General features: G+C 42.4%; 2 protein-coding genes and 1 pseudogene across 2 annotated transcripts; 1 reads left to right on the forward strand and 2 right to left on the reverse strand.

Moving 5' to 3' along the window:
• Positions 1–2,076: 2,076 nt before the first annotated feature.
• ora5 (olfactory receptor class A related 5) lies at positions 2,077–3,174 on the reverse strand. The gene has a single exon (XM_086187315.1). The coding sequence runs from the start codon at positions 3,172–3,174 to the stop codon at positions 2,077–2,079; it is 1,098 nt and encodes a 365-aa protein (XP_086043441.1).
• Positions 3,175–4,173: 999 nt separating this feature from the next.
• On the forward strand, positions 4,174–16,813 carry zdhhc8a (zDHHC palmitoyltransferase 8a). Its single transcript, XM_086186948.1, has 10 exons — positions 4,174–4,577; positions 11,034–11,155; positions 11,240–11,397; positions 11,752–11,924; positions 13,144–13,246; positions 13,331–13,422; positions 13,517–13,646; positions 13,740–13,854; positions 13,954–14,066; positions 15,130–16,813. The coding sequence occupies exons 1-10, from the start codon at positions 4,474–4,476 to the stop codon at positions 16,375–16,377; spliced, it is 2,358 nt and encodes a 785-aa protein (XP_086043074.1). The 5' UTR covers positions 4,174–4,473; the 3' UTR covers positions 16,378–16,813.
• A 1,833-nt stretch (positions 16,814–18,646) lies between these two features.
• On the reverse strand, positions 18,647–21,378 carry LOC147243980 (uncharacterized; annotated as a pseudogene).
• Positions 21,379–22,443: the final 1,065 nt, after the last annotated feature.

Genomic DNA, 22,443 nt, shown 5'->3' on the forward strand with positions numbered 1-22,443 from the left:
TACATCCTTAGCGCTGGCACACAACACATTCATTCAATTAGCTTCTGCGCAACGTGTTTTTTCCAGTCAGTGACATCGCTGAATATGCGTTTCTATGAAGTGAAGATGTCATCATGTGGTTTCTGGAGTTCCTGGTGAAGTTTCTGGAGCCGGAGAGGTGTCAGTTGTCACCACCAGCATGCAGGAGTTTAGAGCAAAGCTGCAACTGCAGGAGAAGCTGGACAAACTTGATGGAACCTGTTAGCAGTTGAGGTGTAATGCTGCTGCTGCTGCTGCTGCTGCTGCTGCTGCTGCTGCTGCTGCTGCTGCTGCTGCTGTGCATTTCTGCTCCATCATCAAAATCGGGGCATGAATGAGCATAAAGATGAAGCGCATCAGAGGCTTCGTAACTTATTTAATACATTTTATTGTCAGTTTAAAAAAAAAAACCGAATTGCGCATTGAAAAAGCAAAACACTTTGAAAAGATTAATTTCTTTGAACCCGCTGCTTGACTGAAAAAAAATCATACTTTTAATTTGCTGCAGGTTCATAACAACACTGCAGAGGGAGTCCAACGATGAGTTTGTAATTATCTGTAATTGAAAAAGCACTCAGGGTCTCTTACAGTCAATGCCAACAAGGAACGAATTGTTTTTTCCTACAATTAGCTGCAGCGCTCACAGTTCTGTGTCATTTTTAGCTTTGTGAAAAATAACTTCTTTTTTTGGCTTGACCTTGTAGCATGAGTTCACCAGCATTGCTGCCAAAATTGCATAAAGAAACAAAAAAAATATACAATGGTTAGAATTCTTTTTACACCTTTTGAATGAATCCATTACAATTTATGTTATTATCTGTTATCTTATTTATTTCCTTAAAGCCATTAAATTTCTAGAACATGGTTCCCACAGATGCTGGAATATCACAAAACTGCTTACAATTATAATTGCATTACTCTTGTAACCTTTGTTGTGGTTTTCTTTTTTTTTGGGCTCTCAAACCACCACCATAGAGTTCCACCATAGAGCCATTTTGTCTTGGGGGGGCAAGGGGTCTTTTGGGGACGATAGCTCACCAGTTTGCCACATAGAAGTGATATAAATCACCTGAGAACTGGTTTAGACCTGGAGGTTTCAGATGCAGCTCAGCAGTGTCTGTTTTTCTAGTCGTGACTCTCTGTTAAACGTGTATTTTGGCGTCAGTGCAAATTACGAGAGTGCATAAGTGTTTAGCACGTTATGAGTGAGGTATGGCCACTCCTGCGTACAATTATGGTTCCAAGGTTCATAAATAATAGAATAAAAATGTATATCAATTCATCCCATTTTATTTATAAAGCTCAAAATCCCAAATGGGAATTGACCTCAGGTCTTTCAACATGCTCTATCCGTGGACTGTTGATCGGGCTGAACAAAAACTTCCTTCCAAAAAATCTAAGTGACTGATGAAGTTCCAACTGAAAACCACATCCAGACTCCAAGACAATGAGAAGCACAACAGACCTCTTCAGTTTATCATTTGCTTTACAAAACTTGTAATTTGTAGGTTTTTCTTTCTGCACTGTGCTGGAAAAGCGAACAAATGTACCTCGACAACACTTTACAGGCTAGATTGACTGAAGATGTAGAAGCACATCAATTAACATGATACTTTTTTTCTTGCTGTTTTTGTGAGTTTAGAATCTGCAGCGACGATATTGTCAAACAGTATAACTGAACTTTTCTTAATATGTTTTTTTTCCACAGGGGGCGGCATGGTTCTGAGGTAGATTGGCCATCTCGTAACCGCAGGGCTGCTGGTTCGATCCTCACTTCCCTCCGTGACCATGTTGAAGTATCCTTGAGCAAGATACTGAACCCCCAATTGCTCTTGATGGCCCTGCGACGGACTGGTGACCCGCCCAGGGTGAACCCCACCTCTCGGCCAATGTCAGCTGGGATAGGCTCCATTATTCATAGTGATGTGACAGTCCACATTATAGGAAACTGTGTAGCTTAAAGCTTTTAACTCAATATTTAGAATATAAGACGTGAGCCTGAAATCATGTTCTACAGAGTGCAGTAATTCCCTTGTTACATCTTCTGTCAGCCCATTTCTACTTTTTGCAAGAGCAGTAAAGCTTTTTGACTCCGTGCAGAAATATGTACGGGATGATGCAGGTGTAGGAGGCTGCAATGTAGCTGGCCACCTCCACCACCAGGGATGAAGTGTGAATGTTATTGGTGATGCGTAGAAATAGATGAGTTAGCCAGCAGACCAGGAAGATGCCGGCCACAGCCACCACGCTCTTAGCTGCCCTCACCTGAGTGTTGGAGCTGGACTTCGCCGTTACCTGGCCGGGCTTGGAAAGACTTGTTGAAGTTCCAAGTTTACTGTCTGGATCTTTCTTGGCATTGAGGGGTGAGCTGTGAGCTGCATCTGGACATGAAGAAGGAAGCGGAGGAGGAGGAGGAGAATACACAACAGATGCAGAATCTGCTGTTTCAGAAACACTGACTTCCCTGTCATTTCTATTCCCAAGATCTTTTTCCTTAACCACTTCCTTGGTGGGGTCAGATTTCTGACCCCTTACACGTCGCTGGTTTTGAAGCAGAGTTATTACTATTTGGACACTTGCAAATACAGTCCCAGCCAGCGGGAGAGCATTAGCCAGCGTGAGATAAAAGCTCTCATAAATTTGTCTGACAAACATGCTAGGAAAGACATCTATGCAGTCTTCATGACTTCCGTTGTCCCCCCCTACAGTGACAAAGAAAAAGTGCGGTATACTGAAGACCACCGCCACTGTCCAGCTCCCAGCCAGCAGACAGGCTACCAGGCGCAAGCTGTCCAGCCGCACCGGTGCACCTCCGCATTTCAGGGAGCCAACCAGCTTCTGGTGCCAATAAGCGCTGATGAAGAAGGTGGTGTAGATGCTGCTGGTTTCAGAGAGATCCGCACAGAAGCGAAATACACCACAGTAGGTTTCCCCCAGGAACCAACGTCCAGCGAAGTCTGCCATGGTGTCGGGCAGGTCCACCAGGTAGTTAGTGATGAGGTTGGAGATGGCCAGGTTGATGAAGAGGATCTCATTGGTGCGAATCACAGATTTCTTCTCAGGAATTGAACGAATAGCCAAGCAGTTGTTACCCAGGATCCCTGCGAGGAACATGAACGCTCTAATGATGGATTCTATCAACTCCTCCGCATCCATCGTCTCACGAAGTCAGGCGATGAGCTCAGGTCGTCTGCACCTCTCACTGATGAAGTGATGCAGCCTTTCCTAGTGTCTTTGTGCATTTATAGAGCAGCTGAAGACGTTCAGCCCAATCATGTTGAAGAGCCTCCATCATTTTATCCCACTGGGATGATCCTCTCCTGACTACTCCCGGTAGTTTAAGTGTTTCTCAACATCTGGGGTGGGGCCACAAAATATGGTGAAGTTGAAGCTCTTCTTTTTTACAATGGAAATGACTAAATCATTGGAAAATTTGTTCAAAAGTTCATAAAAGTATTAAGATAATTATTACTTCTATAAAAATTCACCATCAAAAAACACATGAATAATTCCAGAGGCTCAGTTTGGCAAGCTAGCAGTAACTGTGATGGGGCAAATAATGGAAAATCTGACATGCACACCCATAAACTTAAAAAAACCAAAACTCTGCTTGTTTTTGTTGCTAAGAAGTTTGCACTATAAAATTGCTACTTCGTGTACCACAGCGAATGAGAGAGCCAGTGGTAGAGGAGCAGCACATAAAATATTTATATGTTAGATTTAAAATCCTTTACATCGAGCTAAAATTCATATATGTTGTATGTCTGTGCTGCCCTCTAGTGGAATCCTCCAGTAACACAAAATGTACATAGACAAGTACGTGAAGGAAAAAAAACATGGTAAAAAACCCAAGTATATTTCGACTGAAGCCTGCTTCTCACAACTGTGCCCCCTGTTGGTACTTTGAAAGAATGCGATGGCTTCACTTTTCAGTGCCTATTATACAGTCTGTCCTCCTCTAAAGTCAAAAGATTCCGTAAAAAAGAAACATGGAACTCTCAACACATATATCAATATTCAGTCTCTATCAGTACTTGATAGAGAAACCTGATGAAACCTGATTTATTGTGGCCTGCAGGTTTAACTCACTAAAGTGTGATCAGATCACGTTTGTCGGTCTTTAACGTGTGGGAGAATTCTCTCAGTGGGGGTGGCTGAAAAAAAATTGAAGACAGCTCTCCCTGCGTTTCACGTCATTCGTGTGTAAAAGCTCCACCTTTAGGATGAACCGGAGGCGGCACCGTGTACCGCCTGTCTGCAGGGACTGACGGGACGGGATGCGGGAGCGAGCGGGCGGGCTCTAGTTCTAGTCTCTCTTTCCTCTCATCTGTATTTGATCTTCCAACACTTAGGGGTCGATGACGGGTTTTTCAGAAAGGACTCGTATGCTGTGTATGTGTGAACCATCTCTTCCGTTAATATGAGGCACTGGTGAGTCAGTGTGGAGAGGACAGGATGCCCGGCAGCGGCGCAGACTCGCTGAAACCCAGCGCCTTCATCCCGGTGTGCACGGCCGCCTGCCTCCTGGTGGGCTCCTCCTCCCTGTTCTTCGTCTTCACGTAAGTACAAGACATGAAAAGTTGGTGATCATACACCCACGCGTGCATCCATCCCTTCATCCATCCATGCATCTGCAACCACTCATTCAGATATGTCTTTTTTAGTATTGTTTTTAGCACATGAATGTCCTCAATTACTTTTTATTTGCTAACGCCTAAATATCAACCTATGTCTTCATCTCTGACCTGCTTCTCTCTCTCTCTCTCTCTCTCTCTGGGTCTGGGTGTCTGCCCAGTTGCACCCTGAGGACTCAGAAGAGTATAAGCACAGTTGAGTTGATAAGCCACCTACAATCAAGAGGCATCAGCATGTCATAGTGACCCACATGTGTCACACATTTAGATCAAATCTGCACATTTAAAACTGCCTGGGTTTTTTTGTGGGTTTTTTTTTTTTTTTTTACCCACAAGTTTGAACGGCTTGTTTTTGACCTATTTGTGAAAAGGCTCCATTCAAGCGAAAAGATGACATGATGGAGAGAAAATATGATGTCATACAAAACCTAGAGAGTCCAGTGAACTCTACAGTACTCTTGGAAATACATGTATTAATACCTCTAATCTTTAAGTAGTGCAATTTCTGCGTGAAACCCCTCTAATATCTACTATCGACTACATCATCTAGCGACCCTTGACCTCCATAGCCATATCTGTCCTAGTTTCTCCTATATTCTCCAGCCGTGCATCGTTTCCACTGGAATCTGACACCAGATTGGAAGTACGGGATTAGGATCTGGCCTATGCCATGTGATCCCCCATCTGGGAAAACTGAGTCTAGAATCTTTAAATGTTATGATCAGTTGTCAGTACAAATCCTGTCTTCTACTGTGGGAGTGCACGAGTCACGGCTCTTGTCTTGTTTCTCTTAGGATGACTAAGTGAAACTGTGTTCAGTATCTACGTTTAATTTTCTATTCATGCAAACCATTTTAAACTATTTGGTGCTTTATAAATACTGCGATACAAAAATGCATTTCTGGTCGCTGCAGTCATAACTCTCAGGTTTATGCAGCCTCCCAGGCCCGACAAAACAAACAAACCCTGATGAACTCCATCTTCACTGTGAGAGGAGAAAAAATAATCAATATTCTGTTGATGTGATGGATTGAAAAGAAGCTTCTTGATTTGGACTACAATGCTCGAGCAGCAAAACCGGGACACTACAAATGATTGAACGACTGATGAATCTGCTTCTTTCAGCTCAAGTGACCCCAAAATCTTACATAAGACAAAGACATTTATGAAGAGGAATAGAGAGACGCTCCGCCGTCACAGCTCCACCGTGGCTGAGAATCAGTGCAAATACCATAACGTACCAGTTACACTCCCTCCTCTAGCTTCTTCTAGCCTCGTACAGTAAACTGGAATGAAACTGTAGCCTTTAATCATTTCATTTGTGTGTCATCTGTGGCTCCGAGTGAGCATTTAGCAGTGCTAGTTTTCATTTTTATTTCCAAAACATCTTTGTCAGACTTCAACAAAGTGACCTTTAAAATTTAAGATGCCCTTTTTTTTTTGTCTTCCTTTGGCTAACAGAATGAATCAGTTACAGGTTTCCTGCTTTTGTTCGACAGACCTTGAGCTTTTTATAAACTCAAATGGGTCACCTGGGTCCAACCAAAACCAAAACACATTGAAAAGCCCTGGAAAAATGTCCAGCGCTCACAACCTTATCACTCACCTGCTGTGTTTTACTGGTTGATAACCTTTCCAGGAAATATGATGGTTTCACAGTGCTATGCAGTAATACTACTACTACTACTACTACTACTAATAATAATAATAATAATAATGATAATGAAAATCTTTTTTGTTGATCCTTGATTATAATTTAACAAAATGTTAGGTCCTAAAAAACATGAAACTTGTTACAAAGTTGAATTTTTAGAAAATACCATTGATAGGGTAGAATGTAATACTGTAGATATACGGTAAGCACATGAGATACTATGACTACTGCTACTACTACTACTGCTACTGCTACTAGTGCTGCTACTATTACTACTACTAATGGCAGGGTGTGTTCAGAGTATTAGGATGGAACTAGTAAAGGCACAATCGTCTCACGGATTATGTCAATTATTGCAGATACTACCAGCGTACGTGTCTTACAGTGTAAAACCTTTGTATTATTACACGGAATCTCATTTTAGACTGAGAACACGTGGAGTTGTAACGTACCTCGAAGCTGAAGAACTGAAGTTGTTTGAGTTTGAGCCTCAAAAGCAACTAAATGTAATCATTACAGTTTCCTGAATACTCCAATATACAAGAGTAATACTTAAATTCACATTCAGGGATGGATTTTCCTGTCCGTCTGCTTTGATTTGTGGCTTAAATGCAGTCAGTTGTTGTCGGGTGCATCAAAGGTCAAAATTGTTGTTACCTTCAATCACAAATGTCGGTCATTTACTTAAGAGAACGTCTTTGTTTGATACAGAGGCCTCCAAAAACACTCGCCATCATAATTTTGAATGTTTTTAAAACGTGAATAATGGCACAATATTCATATATGTCACAAAGGCATTATCATTCAAAATGGCTAATGAATTTACTCTATGTGTGGTAGAACTGCTTCACCACACATCTGGAAATCTCACAGCAGTGATGTCATTAATGTCACACTGATAGTATTTGACAAAGGGCATCCTGTCTGCCAGCAGCCATGAACTTGCCGCTTGCTTGGCTGACTGACGGCTGACTGACGGCTGCGCGGCGTCGGCTGTGCCACTGACCCACTGCAGGGATGAGGGCAGCGTGCAGATTGCAGAGCAGCTTACTGTTGTGTGTGATTTAATACAGCTCGGCCTGGGCTCTTTCATTAGGTGCGGCTTGTCTTGCCACGCTGCCGCGGTGTAATGAACTGTCTCTCCCGGTGGTCCAGATGGTCTCAGACCAATGATGGAGGCTCGCCGACCATCCGCATTGTAATCTAGTCCACAAGAAATCAGTCAAATGAATCCAGGTTGAGTGTCTTTAGCAGCAGAATCTGTGGTACATAGGAGAATGTAGTGACTATCATTATTTTTCTTACATGTTGTCTTGAGATCATGATATTTTACTGCAAATATTTCACGCGGCAATCTGTCATGATTTCTTGCAGTTATTTGAAACATCTTTTTTTAACCATCTTTACCCACCATTTGGACCCACCTGGTGTGAATAAATGAAATACAATGCAGTTCATCCAAATGCACCCCCCTCAAAACAAAGGAAAAGGTCATACAGATAATAGTATCATAGATATAAATAATGACTGGTAGTTAAGGTAGAAACAACAAACCAATGAAATAACATGATAATTTAAGCCTTTATCTTGAAAAGAATATATTCATGAACTTTGACCTCTGTTCAAAAGCATGTCCAAGCGCAGAATCCGGTTCGTTTATTCTAGCAAATTAAATCAAAATCCATCCACACATTTTGGAGTTCTCCTGCTGACAGTCAGACGAACAAACCGGTGCTGGTGATCCCACGGTCAGCCTCTTGGGCGGAGGTGTTAATTATTGCTCTTATTTTTCATCTATAAACCATAATACACTCAGAGACACAGTTTCATATTTAATGTTAGCCTACCTAAGAGCGTACATGTTGTTAAAGGTTTTTTTTTTCATACGTTTCTATTTCTATTTTTAGTTTTATGACGTGATGAACAGATCAGGAGAGCTAAATATATAAAAAAGACATAAAAGATATAAATAAACTGTGTTTGCACAGAATGACACTTGGCGACGTTGAAAAGTGCCTTATACCAACTTTCAATTGCCAAGAGAAGCAGAGGCCGCACACACACACTCACACACACACACATAAAAACACACACGTACAGTAGAGTCAAAATACACTCTCTTGTGAGAAGGTTTAAAAAAAAAAGTTATAATTAGAAATGTAGTTCGTTACTCAGTTATATAATAATATTATTTATTATTGTTTAAATGCGATGATATGCTAAAGCCTTATCTTGAATATCAATCAAGTTTAAATATGACCCGACACGAATAGGAGGGTTAAAGATCTTATATGGTGTCGAGTTACACGGCTTAACCAAACTGATGAGCTACGACAGTTTAAGCACGCGTCAAGCACGACCACGATGAGTGAGGGGACGTTGGTCACTAATCCTGAATTGAAGCCTGAGGGCCACATCAAATTATATACTCCTTAATCTGTTTGTCACACGTTCACTACCTCTTAAAGTTCCCAAAACTTTAGGGTGCAGAAGTCGGTCCAATGTAAGAATCATTTTTTTGTGCCATTTTGAATGATTCTGCATGTGTGCTCCATAGATGGAGTCCGCAGTAGAAAATCAATTATCACGTGGCGTTTGCAGTATATGATAGTATTTATGTGATATATGTTGAGGTTTGCCGTGTGTGTTTAGTATTTTATGTGAGGATTCCACAATGGACTGGCAGAAATGGTCTGTAATCCAGAGTTCATAATCCAGGGATTAATGGGTTTGCAGCTGGCATGGCATCAGCAGTGGGAACCCCTCCCCCATAGCCTAAAACCAGCCAGGGGGGTTTGAGGATTGGACCTGCACAGGGAAGGATAAAACAATTGAAGCTCTTAATTTTGTTGTGTTTTCACTTTTTGATCAGGAAGTTGTGTCATTTCCCCCTTGAATCTAAAAAACAACAACAACCAAAAAGCCTGTCGTATGATCGGTTGTCTGGTTTTACTGTTTCCACTCCACAATCATCAATGATATGTTTGTAATTACGGTATCTCCTCGGGTAATAATACCGAACACTAAAATATCCAGAAAATTCCCACACGTTTGCTTAAACATGCGATGTTCATTGTTGATGTAATCCAGTGACTCTTTCCTCTCTGTCTGCCACCATGATTACACTGCCCCCTCCCTCTAATCTCAGGCAGTGGAGATATAATCACTCCCATTCAGTAACATTCCCACAATGTCAAGAGTTTAGAGCTCATATAAGATCCTGACAGGCTGCCCAGCTCAACATATGGCTTACGTTCATTTACAAGCACCTAACAGACTGGAACAATTCATTCACGTGGCTACAAACCATTTTGGTGTCTTTTCAAGCTTGTAAATTGCTGCTCATGTAATATTAACTGCTTTGATTATGGCTGTTTGTTTATTTTGGTGACTGTCATCATACCTTGCAAACTACGCCTACGCAATGTTGTTTCCGTTTGAATTAACATGAAGTTTTCAGTATGAATAATAGTATTAATCTGATGTGGGATTATGATTCTTAATCACATGCAATTTTTGTTGGAAAGAGCTATTTTAAGATCTCAGTATGGTCTTGGCTGGTTTGGTTGATCTTTTACTATTTTCAGACGTTTTGTGGACTAAACCTGAGGCCAAGAGGAACGAAACAATTAAAAATGAAAAAAGACATTCTCTCCACAGCTAGTTTTTGGTTACTGTATGCTTATAAATCAGTTTCACTTCCTGCAACCACGAGATGGCGCTAGCGCTGTGACTTGAATTCAGCTGGAAGATGTCTTAAACTGCAACTGTCTTCAAATGTGTGAAGTTTGACAATTTCTGAATGTTTGGAGTCCAGTTAGTGCAGCTTCCTGTTGAATGTTGAAATATGAAAATTGGCCATGTTACCGTAGTAACACCTTTTATAGAAAAGTCACAGGCTTCAAGGTAATTTATGAAGGTGTTTCCTGAAAGTTTGGGGCCATTAGGGTCAACCAATCAGGAGGAGTCCATCAAAGTACAAAAAAAAAACAAAAAAAAAATTATATATACGTGTTTGTGTGTACATATATATGTATGTATATATATATATATATATGTGTGTGTGTGTGTGTGTGTATATGTGTATATATATATATGTGTATAAATATATATATATATATATATATATATATATGTGTGTGTGTGTGTGTGTGTGTGTGTGTGTGTTTTCTATTGCCACCAGGTGGCGCTGTGACTGATCCTCCTCAAAATTTAAACCAACCTCATATTTTCTGCAACATCTTGTTAACAACTGCTACCAAAAACATGATCAGCTCAGTATCCAATTACTAAATCAATCATTCAAATAATCAAACCAATTAATCGCACCGATGTGTGTTTTGCATCCCTCTAAGTGTCCGGCTCTGCCTGCTGGAGAAACTCTGACATTTAATCCGTTGATGTGTGGACATGCGCTAATACACGCTTATCTTTCACTGTCAACAATTACTTTTGAGATCCAGCCCTCCCATCGCAATAAATGGGATGAAGATTATCCCTCAAAGTCTTTGTTGTAGCTGTAATTTGTGTTAACCTCAACCTTGATGGGATGGATACTTGCAAAATCTCTGAAACACTGTCAAACAATCAGCATGAATTCAGATGTGAATGAAGACAGGGAATAGTTTTTCATATATATATATATATATATATATATATATATATATATATATATATATATATATATATATATATTTATTTATTTGTGTGTGTGTGTGTGTGTTCAGATGTCCGTGGCTGGCTGCGACCATCTGCCCTGCCGTGCCACCATGCTGTGCCATCCTTTTCCTTTTCGTGCTGGCCAACTTCACCATGGCAACCTTTATGGATGCTGGTGTTCTCCCGATGGGTTAGTCATTGAAGTGATTCTTTACAATCAGAAAATTAATGTGTTTTTTATAGAAGTGTTATATTCATGCATTGATGTCTCCAGCAAATGAGGATGAGGACAAGGACGATGAATTCCGGGCTCCTCTTTATAAGAACGTGGATGTGAAGGGCGTCCAAGTGCGGATGAAGTGGTGCGCTTCGTGTCATTTCTACAGACCTCCACGCTGCTCCCACTGCAGCGTCTGTGATCACTGTGTGGAGGTCGGTGCATATTTAAATATGTGAAGGGTGAATTTGAATGGGGGGGGGGATAAGAAAATAGAGGGCACGGATGGACGCATGAGAAGTGAGTGAGTGTGGAAATCTGTGTGGGAAAAGAGACAGTAAAGTGGGATTTCTGCTGTGAATGATGGACAGATTGTGATGAAGGCAGAGAGACAAAGAGAGAAAGAGAGAGAGAAATCTCATTAATCAGGTTAATCCTTTTCTAGAAATTCAATTTCTGAGAGAGTTCAGATATTAAAGTGTAGTTAGAAAGCGCAGTGGATATAAAAAGACAAAAATTAATATGTGTTGTGAGATATTTCTTTTTTCTTTCCTAAAATCTGCCTGCAGGACTTTGATCATCACTGTCCTTGGGTGAACAACTGCATCGGGAGGAGAAACTACCGCTACTTCTTTCTGTTTCTGCTGTCACTGACAGGTCACATGATCTGCGTCTTCACCTTCGGCCTCATGTACGTCCTGCATCACATGGATGAATTATGGAAGTTGCACTGCACCATCACGTATCCTTATCCATACTCAAGAGTGTGTATAGTGTGTACTTACACGTGTGAAAGCTTTGTCAGAAGTAGAAAGTACTCCCAGAATGCATCCCTCCACTGAGACAAACTGTCAGCTCCTGTCATGCACGTCGGAGTGTGAGACTGTTCCGTAGAGCGTGAGGAAGGTTAAACCTGCTAATATTTGCACCTAGTATGAGTAGTAGAGTACTTGTGCATCCACTTGATGGTGCTAGAGAAAATATATAATACGTGAACACAAGATATTGCAACTCTGACAGTATTATTTTGAGGCTACAAGATACAACTTGTTCCCACAATTTTGTAATTTTTAGTCTGAGACATAAAACTTGTTTCTTCATTGACTTGTTTTGTGATCACAACTATAACTTGTATAAAAATTAACTATCAAGTTCTGTCTTGGCTTCATAATACCAGTCCATCCATTTTCTATGTTAAGGGTTGTGGGGGGGCTGGAGCCTATCCCAGCTGACATTGGGTGAGAGGCGGGGTTCACCCTGGATGGGTCACAGGTCTGTCACAGGGCCATCAGGAGCAAGTAGGGGTTCGGTATCTTGCTCAAGGAGACTTTGACATGGTCACCGGGGGAAGAGAGGATTGAACTAGCGACCCTTCGTTTGCTTGGCGGCCACTCCACCTCTGAGCCACGCTGCCCCAGCTTCATAATAATGATAGAAAAATCTGTCTATGGTCACTCTTAGTCACCTTCTGTGACCACTAGGTGGCACTATGACTACAATTCAGGTGGTAAATGTCTGCAGGCAGGCATTCATTTAAACATGAATTCAGGGAAAGATCTGACTACGTAGTGTCCAGTTATAATCATCTCCTGTCAAATGAGGACATGTCCTAATTGGCCTCCGTGCCACAGGAACACCATTTAGAAAAAATTCCCAGTCTTCACAGTTATTAGTATGTTTCTGACCAAATATATGGATCTGGTTTACCCACTTTGAAGAGTTAAGTGTAAAAAAAAAAAAGAAAGAAAGAAAGAAAAGAAGTCATGCCCTGTTGCCACGATGTGGCGCTACAACTACACTGCCCCCAAACTGAATGAATTCTTCTTTGGCCTGTTCTATACCCCTCTACCAAATTTGGTGATTATCAGCCTCATATTCCTGCTGACAGACAGACAAAAGGCCTCTGACAAGATGACCTCTGTATGGAACTTTGAGGCAGTTTTCCTTAACCTGGTCTCCAGTTTGGTCGTGATCAGTATATCAGGGCTGTTTCTTCTCCCGGTTCTGGGTCTCACTGGATTCCACCTGTACCTTGTGTCTAGAGGACGCACCACCAACGAGCAAGTCAGTTTTATCTCCCCAATATAAACCTTCTGTCAGGCTGCTGGATTTCTTGTTTTGATCAGTTCATTACTTGTGTCCACACAGGTAACTGGGAAGTTTCAAGGAGGAGTGAATCCGTTTACACGAGGTTGTTGCAGCAACCTGGAGTATCTGGTTTGCAGTCCAATCTCTCCAAAGTGAGAAGAAGTAGTTGTTGTTGTTTTGTTTTTGTTTTTTAAATATAATTGTCATCATTTCTGGTCATTTTTAACCCTTAACTTTCTCTCTTAGGTACACGGCGAGGCCCTGTAGGAAAACCGTCATCCATATTCAGCCTCCGTTCCTGAGACCAGAGAATGACAGGCAGCTGCCAATAAAAGTCAGGGACAATGGCATACAGAGCCACGATGTCCAAAATAAAGTAAGCATTGAAATCTATGTTTCCACACACCATCATCTGAAGATGACGTCCGCTGTCAAGAGATGTGACTGGATCTCTCATGTCTCCTGTCAGCGAACCTCAGCTCGAGCTGTCGAGCTGTCAGATACCAAACAGATGAAAACTCCACCGCCGCTGCCGCCAAAACCAGAACACGGGCTGTTGAAAAGTCACCTAGCTGCCATGGACGGTACTGCAGGATGCTTGATATGCTTTATTTCAATATTTTCTTCATATTATTTTTCATGTATTCTACAATTTCTTATTTTTAAAATCATGTGTTTTCCAGAGATTGGTCATCACACCAAATCCATCATTCCGGTATCCATCCCCACTGTGCCGCAGCTAAGGCCGGTCTTGGAGGCTATATCCCGAGGATCATCACCCATTCCTCCAGAGCAGGTGCTGCTCACTCTGATATTCACTTATTATATTAGATACTGCAGAGATCACATGCTTTTTAGGCAAACCTTAAAGTTAGCATCACTTGACCAAAAACAGCTGGAGCTGACAATGGATTTCACATTATGGCTGAAAATAAGATTCTATTGTAAACTGTAGATTGGCTTGTAAGTAAGTAAGTAAAGTTTATTGATGTAGCACCTTTGACAGATATAGAACCACAAAGTGCTTTACTTAGAGAGGCAAACACACAATTAAAAAAAAGAGGTTAAAAAGAAGAAAAATAATGGTAATAATGTACATATGTATAAATACATCAATAAAACAAACATAATAGGGTCTTCGCCCTGGAGGACCTCCGGGCTCAGGTCCTAATTAACAACAGGAACAAAGCAGCACCGGGGCTGACAAGTTGAAAACATAGCAGCAACGCAGAGACACAGTGAGATCAAGTTTAGCTAAAAGCCTGTCTGAATAAAAACATTTTCTGCTGCTGCATGAAGCTGTCACGGGAGTCAAGAGAACGCAGTCGCAAAGGCAGAGCTTTCCATAAATTAGGTGCAACAGCTTGAAAAGTACAGTCACCTCTGGTTTTGTGATGGATTTGAGGGACAGTAATGATTGGTGTGATGATCTCAGAGTCCAATTTGTTGCGTAAGGAAGGAGGAGGTCAGTAATGGTGGCGTATTCACTTTTCACTTTCATGATCACTGAATTTTAAATACAACTGTTAGAGGAGCAAAGCTAAACTATGTTACAAACAAATCGCACTGCGGGCGTGAGACTCCAAGGTCAAACACCTCTGGATTCAAAAGTGTGTTTTTTATCTGCATATCTTATTTTATCGGAAAAAAAAACCTTAACAACCTTAAAATATTTTAACCTTGGGTTAAAAACAACATTTATTTCCCCTTCAAAAATCCTACTGATATTGCGACAAAGGACGTGGAGGCTCAACAATGCGAACCCTACCTCTAACAGGGTTGTAGGGCTCCTTCCCGCATGGCTCTGTCACAGTGTGATTTGTTCCCTGTCTGACAGACATTTGGTTTGTTCTTTTTAGTTGCTGAAGACATCAGAGCAGCTAGGGAACGCTAAAGGTTTGGACCTCTGCTCCAATGAAAGCCCAGAGAGAGGCAGCCTGCCCCCCCTCCAGGCCAACACCATCTCCAGCTCACTCCAGCTCAACTCACACTCTCTCACCCTCAAACACAGCAACCGCCATGGTGGTAAATCCCAGCTTCCTGCTATGCATGCTGACAGTTTGGGACCCAATCCACCGCCAGGTATCATCTCCTCCAACCTGCTGGCCAACCACAGCAGCAGCCTCTCTCATGATAAACTCATCACCCCTGCAGACCCTCTGTTTCTGTCCCAGAGAGGGGCTCTTCCAGTCAGCTTCCACCCTCATTTCATGTCCCTGGCAGATGGGACTTTGGTTCAGCGACCCCCACCTCACGCCTACAGTCCAGTGTTTATGGGCATCACCAGACAGTCTCCTCAGCCCCGAGACTCCTCACCTTCTTTGCAGGGTTTAACCTCAAGGGATCCTTCACCCTCCTTCTCAGGTTTCATTCAAAGAGACACTTCACCTGCATTTCAAGGGCTGATGCCGAGGGACCTGGGTTCCCAAAGCGTAGCATCAAGAGACCTCACCCCTCCCGGTCTGGCAATACGAGATATGACCGCTCAAAGTCTCCGAGACAGCCGTGATATTCTTCCACAGAGTTTGACACCTCCGAAGTCTGCTGCTGCTCGCTATGACAACTATTCAAAAGCCATCATTTCATCTATCCATGAAAGACGTGAAATGGAAGAGAGGGAGAGGATGTTGCGTCTACAAGCCAGATCACAAGCCCTGTACGGCCCAGATATCGGCATCTACGACATCCCGAGCAGGCGGAGTCTCCCACCAGACAACATGCGACCTCCGGGGTCCCGTGGACCAACTCCACCAGCCTATGGCTCGAGGGAGTTCCTGATGAGCACAGGTATCCTTGGTTACGGCATGAGGACCTCCCCCCTCTCCAGCTCCTCCACATCATCTCTAACTCGAGGCCCTAAAATGTCCAGCTCTCCCCTGCAGAGCAGCAGCAGCAGCAGCCTGCAGGGTAGAGGCAGGTCTTCCTCTCCAGCCTACGGCCCTCCGGACCGACAGACACAACCCCTCCCTTCCTCTACATCCACCCTGCCCCGTTTACCCTCCACTTCCTCCATCCCTCCATACACTTCCTATGGCACTACTAAGCGATCCTCTCTCCCATTCTCCTCTGAGCGGAAGGATTCTGTCACCTTGGGAGCGCTGAAATAAAAACCGATGGTGTGAATGAATCATTGTTACAGCGTTAGTCTCAGTCTCCCAGATACTTTGTACATATGAGGCTGTGTGGGACTTCCCTGTGTGGGAGGATATGTGAGAAACAAATACACATTGAGGAATAAACGTCAAAATATTCTTACACGTGTGACTGTCAATACAAACAAGGCGATTCTCAGGATAGTCGTGCCTCCTCGGAGAGAGCGAGCTCTGAGAGGAGCTATGTGAAGACTACAGATTTATGGTTGTATGTGTTTTGATATTGCTTTTGTGAAACAATGTAATACATTATCTTTGTCTCCCACTGAAAAAAACCCTATTTAATAGAATTTTGTAGTTGTTTATATGAATAAACCTATTTTGTAATTTTCATTTGGTTTTTGTCATTTTCTGGTGCGAGTCGCTGTCAGGGAAGCTGCGTTGAAATATTAATGACATCATTACATTATACCATGCACTCTGAGTAGCAAAAAGGACAGAGTGAAGTGATTTTTGTTGTCACTCACAGTACATTGGTCATGCACAAGTTCAACAAAATGAGTTTGCCATTTCCATAATGTCAACTTAGTACATGCAAATCAACAGATAAATACGAATAAACAGAGTCAAGCAACAACAGCATGAGCCGTATCCTGCAGTAGTAAAATGCAACAAAGCCAATAATGTCGGCTGCGGCGTATAAATTGAAAGTTGCAGCACATATTTAAAAGTTACAGAAAAGAAAAGAAAAAAATGGGATGATATTTACTATAAGTTTGTATGTGGCTTCCTCTAGCGGGCAGATTCAGAAGCTGCAGTGATTATAACCAGCAGATGGCGCTATTGTGTATAAAATGCCACAATGGAGCAGATCTGAAGCTGCAATACCTGAGAGGGATACACGGGCATGTTGTGTAACAGCAGTTAAACACCACTGCAGCTATCTCAAACTGAAAGGAAAACACTTTAGTTTAATCTACAGCACCAGTGTGAGGCTTTTTCCTTGTTTCCTCCGAGCCAGACAAGGAATCTGGTGGCAAATATGAAATTTTCTCCTTCAGTTTAGGAGAGCCGATGATGAAACTCAGCGATAGTTAGCGGTCCAAAAGCAAACAAACCTTGTGTTCTTCCAAATGATGTTAAGAGCCCAAATTTCTGTGAGGTGCCTCTATTATATTTTAAGTCCAATTTTCAAGTGCAAGTATCTATTTGACATCATTTGAACCAGGAGAACACAAATGTACCGGAACATGAAGTAGTGCTTCACTTCAGCCGCTCAGAGAAAAACCGACTGACAAGGAAACTATTAGGTGCAGTATGATCCAATCATGGATTTTTTTCTTTCCGGGATTAAGAGCTTTTTTGTTTTTTTTTACCAAACACCCCCTCCAAAAAAGGTCAGAGGCTAGAGCTTCTCGCGTGCGTTCAGTTGTAGACGTGCAGATATGGAAACAGTAACGCTTGAACAGTCTGATTCATTTAAACTGCTGGCAGGAATTTACAACAGAGCCCAATAACTGACACCAGAATGGTAAATTTAGAGGGATGTAAAAATGGCTCTATTAAAAGGCTTAGCTAGAGGCCTGGCAGCAACAAAAGCTGCGGAACATGAGCAGGGAAAAAAAAAAAAAAAAAGAACCCTCTCAGTTGGAACGCCTAGGAGCTACAAAAAAAAAGAAAAATGTAAACAGCAGTTTTTAGTAGTCACCAGAGCAGTTGCTCTTGCCAAAAATGTCAAACAAGATAGCAGATTATATTACACAGCGTTTTCACCCAAGAGTCTGTGAAGACAACAGTGGAGAATGGATGAGGACAGCGCCAAAGAATCAGAAGAAGCCGAGAGGGATGTGAGGAAGCTGTCGTCTGTGACTCACTGACATTGTCTCCTCCGGTTTGTATAAATCAGTGCTAAAAAAAAAGAAGAAGAACATAATTCATTTTCATTTTTCATTTTTCCACACAAAAAAAAGTAGCACAAACCATGACAAAAAACCATCAGAAACCGAAACCGTAAGGAGACAGTAACAAGACATCTGATCCCCTTTCGAAACATTAGGATTTTGAAAATGTGTCTGTGAATATTCTCAGTTATCCAGGTCATCGTAATCCTCAAAAAAGACCAAACTAGGCAACTGGACTCACCTCCTGTAAGTGAAGACGTTTCGCCTCTCATCCAAGAAGCTTCTTCAGTTCTAAAATTCTGGTGGGAAGTATCAGGTATATAAGCGCCCCAGGGAGGTGGTGGCAAAAACAAGTGGTGGTCAGGCCAGAACATTTAGGCTCGTTAGGTGGTGATGTGAGTCGTTGGCCTCAGTTTCGGGTCGTTACCCCTCCCAGTCCTCTGTGGAGGTTTTTGGTCGTTCAGGTCACCTGAATGAAGGCGTGAAAGCTGGCTGCACCTCCTAAGGAGGGATCTAAGGACAGCATTGTAGGTGGGTGATAAGTGGTGTCTGAGGCCCCCTCCTCTGTTCAAAGATGAACGTTCTAGTTTGACATGAATGGCTTCTTTCACCCTTCTTTCAAACCATCTGTCCTCCCTGGCTAGAACGCGTACCTTGTGGTCTTTAAAGGAGTGCCCCTTCTCCTTGAGGTGGAGGTGGACTGCTGAGTCCTGGCCTGTGGTTGTGGCCCTCCTGTGTTGCGCCATGCGTTTGTGCAGTTGTTGTTTTGTCTCCCCTATGTGCAGGTCAGAGCATTCCTCGTTACACTGGACTGCATAAACAACATTACTCTGTTTATGCTTTGGAACCTTGTCTTTAGGATGGACAAGTTTTTGCCTCAGGGTGTTGCTGGGCTTAAAGTGCACGGGGATCTGATGTATGTTAAAGATCCCTCTGAGTTTCTCTGAAACTCCTGCCACATATGGGATGACAACGCTCCTCTTCTTTTGGGCGTCATTTTTCTCATCCTCCCTGGGCTTCTTGGCAGTTTTAATGAAAGCCCAGTTCAGATAACCACAATTTTGGAGAGCTGAGTGGATGTGGTCGTGTTCCCTTTGTTTCCCATCTGTTTTGGAAGGGATATTTTGTGCTCTGTGTTTGAGAGTTCGGATCACCCCTAGTTTGTGCTCGAGTGGGTGGTGTTATCTGGAGATACTGATCCGTGTGGGTGGGTTTCCTGTAGACCCCAATGTTAGGTTCCCCATTGTTTTCAACGTGTACCGCACAGTCTAGAAAAGCCAAACAGTTGTCTTTGACATCTTCCCTCGTGAATGTGATGTTCCTGTCCAGCGAGTTAAGGTGTTCAGTGAAAGGCTCAGCTTCACTTTTCCTGGTGGTGACCCAGGTGTCGTCTACGTATCTGAACCAATGTCTCGGCAGGTGGTCTCTGAATGTTCCCAAGGCTAGACTCTCCATCTCTTCCATGTACAGGTTTGCTACAATGGGGGATACCGGAGATCCCATGGCACAGCTGTGTTTTTGCCTGTAGAAACCATTGTTGTATTGGAAGTAGGTGGTGTTGAGGCAAAGGTCAAGAAGGTCACACACCTGTTCAGGTGAGAGGTTGGTCCTTTTCGCTAGAGTTTTGTCTCTCTGGAGTTTTGTCTCTTGACTGTCTGTACAGCATCTCCCGTGGGGTTGCATGTGAACAAAGATGTCACATCCCATGAAACCATGGTTTCTTCAGGGTCTAGACTGATTTGTCTGATTTTGTCTGCAAAATCCATGGAATTTATTATGTGGTGGGGGGTGTTACCCACCAGAGGAGAAAGGATGGAGGCAAGAAACGTAGCACTATTGGTGGTTACAGAGTTAATGCTACTCACAATGGGTCTGAGTGGGGCGCCATCTTTATGGATTTTCGGCAGCCCATAGATGCATGGAATAGCATCGCCAGGATAGTTTGTAGTAGAGAGCTCGGTCAACAGCTTGTTCCTTCTCCAGCTTCTGCAGGCAGTTAACCACCTTGGTTTTGAAGGTGTTGGTGGGATCCCGTTTAAGAGTCTCATAGGTTGCTGTGTCAGAGAGGAGGCTGCTCACTCTGGAGTGGTAATCGGCCGTGTTAAGGAAGGTTTTGGAAATGACTCCAGTTCATCGTCAGGCTACTCACATGTACTGTAGCAGGGGAGATGCTAGTAGAAGTAGAGAGGCATACAAACTGCACGGTGATTCCTACCACAAACACGAGGACAACATTTGTACAGGTGTAAGATTAAGACACCAAGATACGTTTGCGTTGCAGAAGCGAGTAGAAGATTGACGTCAAAAAGCAAGAACAGAAGACGTGGAGAGCACAGCTACCGATTTAAACCAAGCCGTCTGGTGAAGTTCTGGATATATTCCCCAAACTTTGAGGGGGCAGTCTTTCATGGAGGGAGTTCTCAGAACATCCTATATATCAGAAGAATGTATCAAGCACGCGCTGTGTGTGACACTTTAATGTTTTACACACTCTGGGAAGATGATCAAGAACCTTTACAGAACCAAGTGTTGGGACTCTCAAGTGTACGGTTATGTCACAATAGCTTCTGCAAACATTCAGGGAACGCAGTGTAGAGATCTAGGGGGAACATCCCACATATGTGCCCCAAAGTTTCCCTCTGAAATCACCCCTGAATATCTGATAAACAAGCCTTAAGCTTTAAAGAACTGTGGGAATGTTTCAAGGTGTTACACCAGCAAGAGAACAATTTCATTGAACAGAATCATACAGAAACATTTCTAGCACATCCTAAAAATCGTCTTTGTAATGTGACCATGAAAAAGACAAAGTGGAATCTTCTGATGAGGTCGGAAAGAACTGTGAACTTTCGAATTGCGGTAAAAGATTTTTTTTTTTTTTTTAAGAACGTCATAAAATCTCCTGCAAAGGTTCAGGACAATCAGTCACTATTTTCAGCTCTGAGAATTTATGATAAAAAAAAAATCATCATAAAAAGCCTTTAAATTGCCTTCTAATGGAACGAGTACAATCACATCTGCACTTTCAAATGTCACATGCATCGATGGAACATAGCCATTCACTTCCTGGTCCTGTGGACTCTTCCGTTGGGAAGTTGAGGTGTTCCAGCGTCATCGCATTGCTTGTTTTACTCTTCTATCAAAAATCCAGCAAAATGAACCTTCTGTAGAAGTTGATTCAATATTTTATTCAGTATTTGAGGCTGCAGCTTCACTTTATCCTTGGTGGGACTAAATATTGTAGAGATGTTCTTGTTCTCCTGATATCTTTTTCCTTATTCACACTTGTTTCTGTTTTCTCACCTCCCTCCCTCCCTCCCTCGCTTCCTCTCACCCATCCTTGTTTCTGTAGCTGGGGGTGAAATAATAATGACAAGCCTGCTGTGCAAAAAACACAGATTGCAAGTTCATAAGCAAGAGGAGGGAATCAAGTGTATTCTGATCACATTTCAGTGTTTCGAGAAGCCTTCGACCTCATGCTATGTTTTTTTTAACAATATGTCTCCATAATGAATTATTGGAGAGACTTAAATTTGTCTCATTCGCTGAATGTGTGCTGCTGTAGCAAAGTTGATTTATGAACCACATCATAATACATTTGCATCAGGAACATTAAAGTGATTTATTTGATCAGGTCACCACTGAAATGTAGTCAAGATTAATAAAATTTTATTCGGTGTGAACAGCATTGGAAAATAATATTCTGATCTGATCAGAAAATAATCTTTTTAGCATCAAATTCCCTCCTCCAGTGTCCAAGGACGGTGTGTCCCAGCTGCCCTTAACAACGGGAGAGAATTTTCTGCCTTGTTAAACTCCAACACAGAACCAGGGGCCCCGTTCATGACATCTTCTGCATAAATTTGTTCTTGCATTAAAAAGTGTTTTAACCCTCAATTCAATCTTCCAGGCAGGAAGCTAAGAGCCTTTACCTGAGCAAGGCTCATCACGACAGATTCAAAAATACAATTTAGGTCTTCATCGGGGGACGAAAGGTGAGTTAATCATCAAGCTGGCACTTTGTAACCTTGTCCGGGGGTGTGGTTTAACTTTAATTGATAAATGAACGCAGCAGGGTGATTACGCGGAGAAGACACCTTCACAAAGACACGCCTCCTAATCACCTTGTGGAGGGGATGCAGGTGGGTGGCTTCAGTAAACTGCTCGAGGAACTTAATTG

The sequence above is a fragment of the Aulostomus chinensis genome, chromosome 19 (genome assembly GCF_037954235.1).
Source record: "Aulostomus chinensis isolate RoL2024-O1b breed Wild chromosome 19, RoL_Achi_v1.0, whole genome shotgun sequence".
Classification (NCBI taxonomy): domain Eukaryota; kingdom Metazoa; phylum Chordata; class Actinopteri; order Syngnathiformes; family Aulostomidae; genus Aulostomus; species Aulostomus chinensis.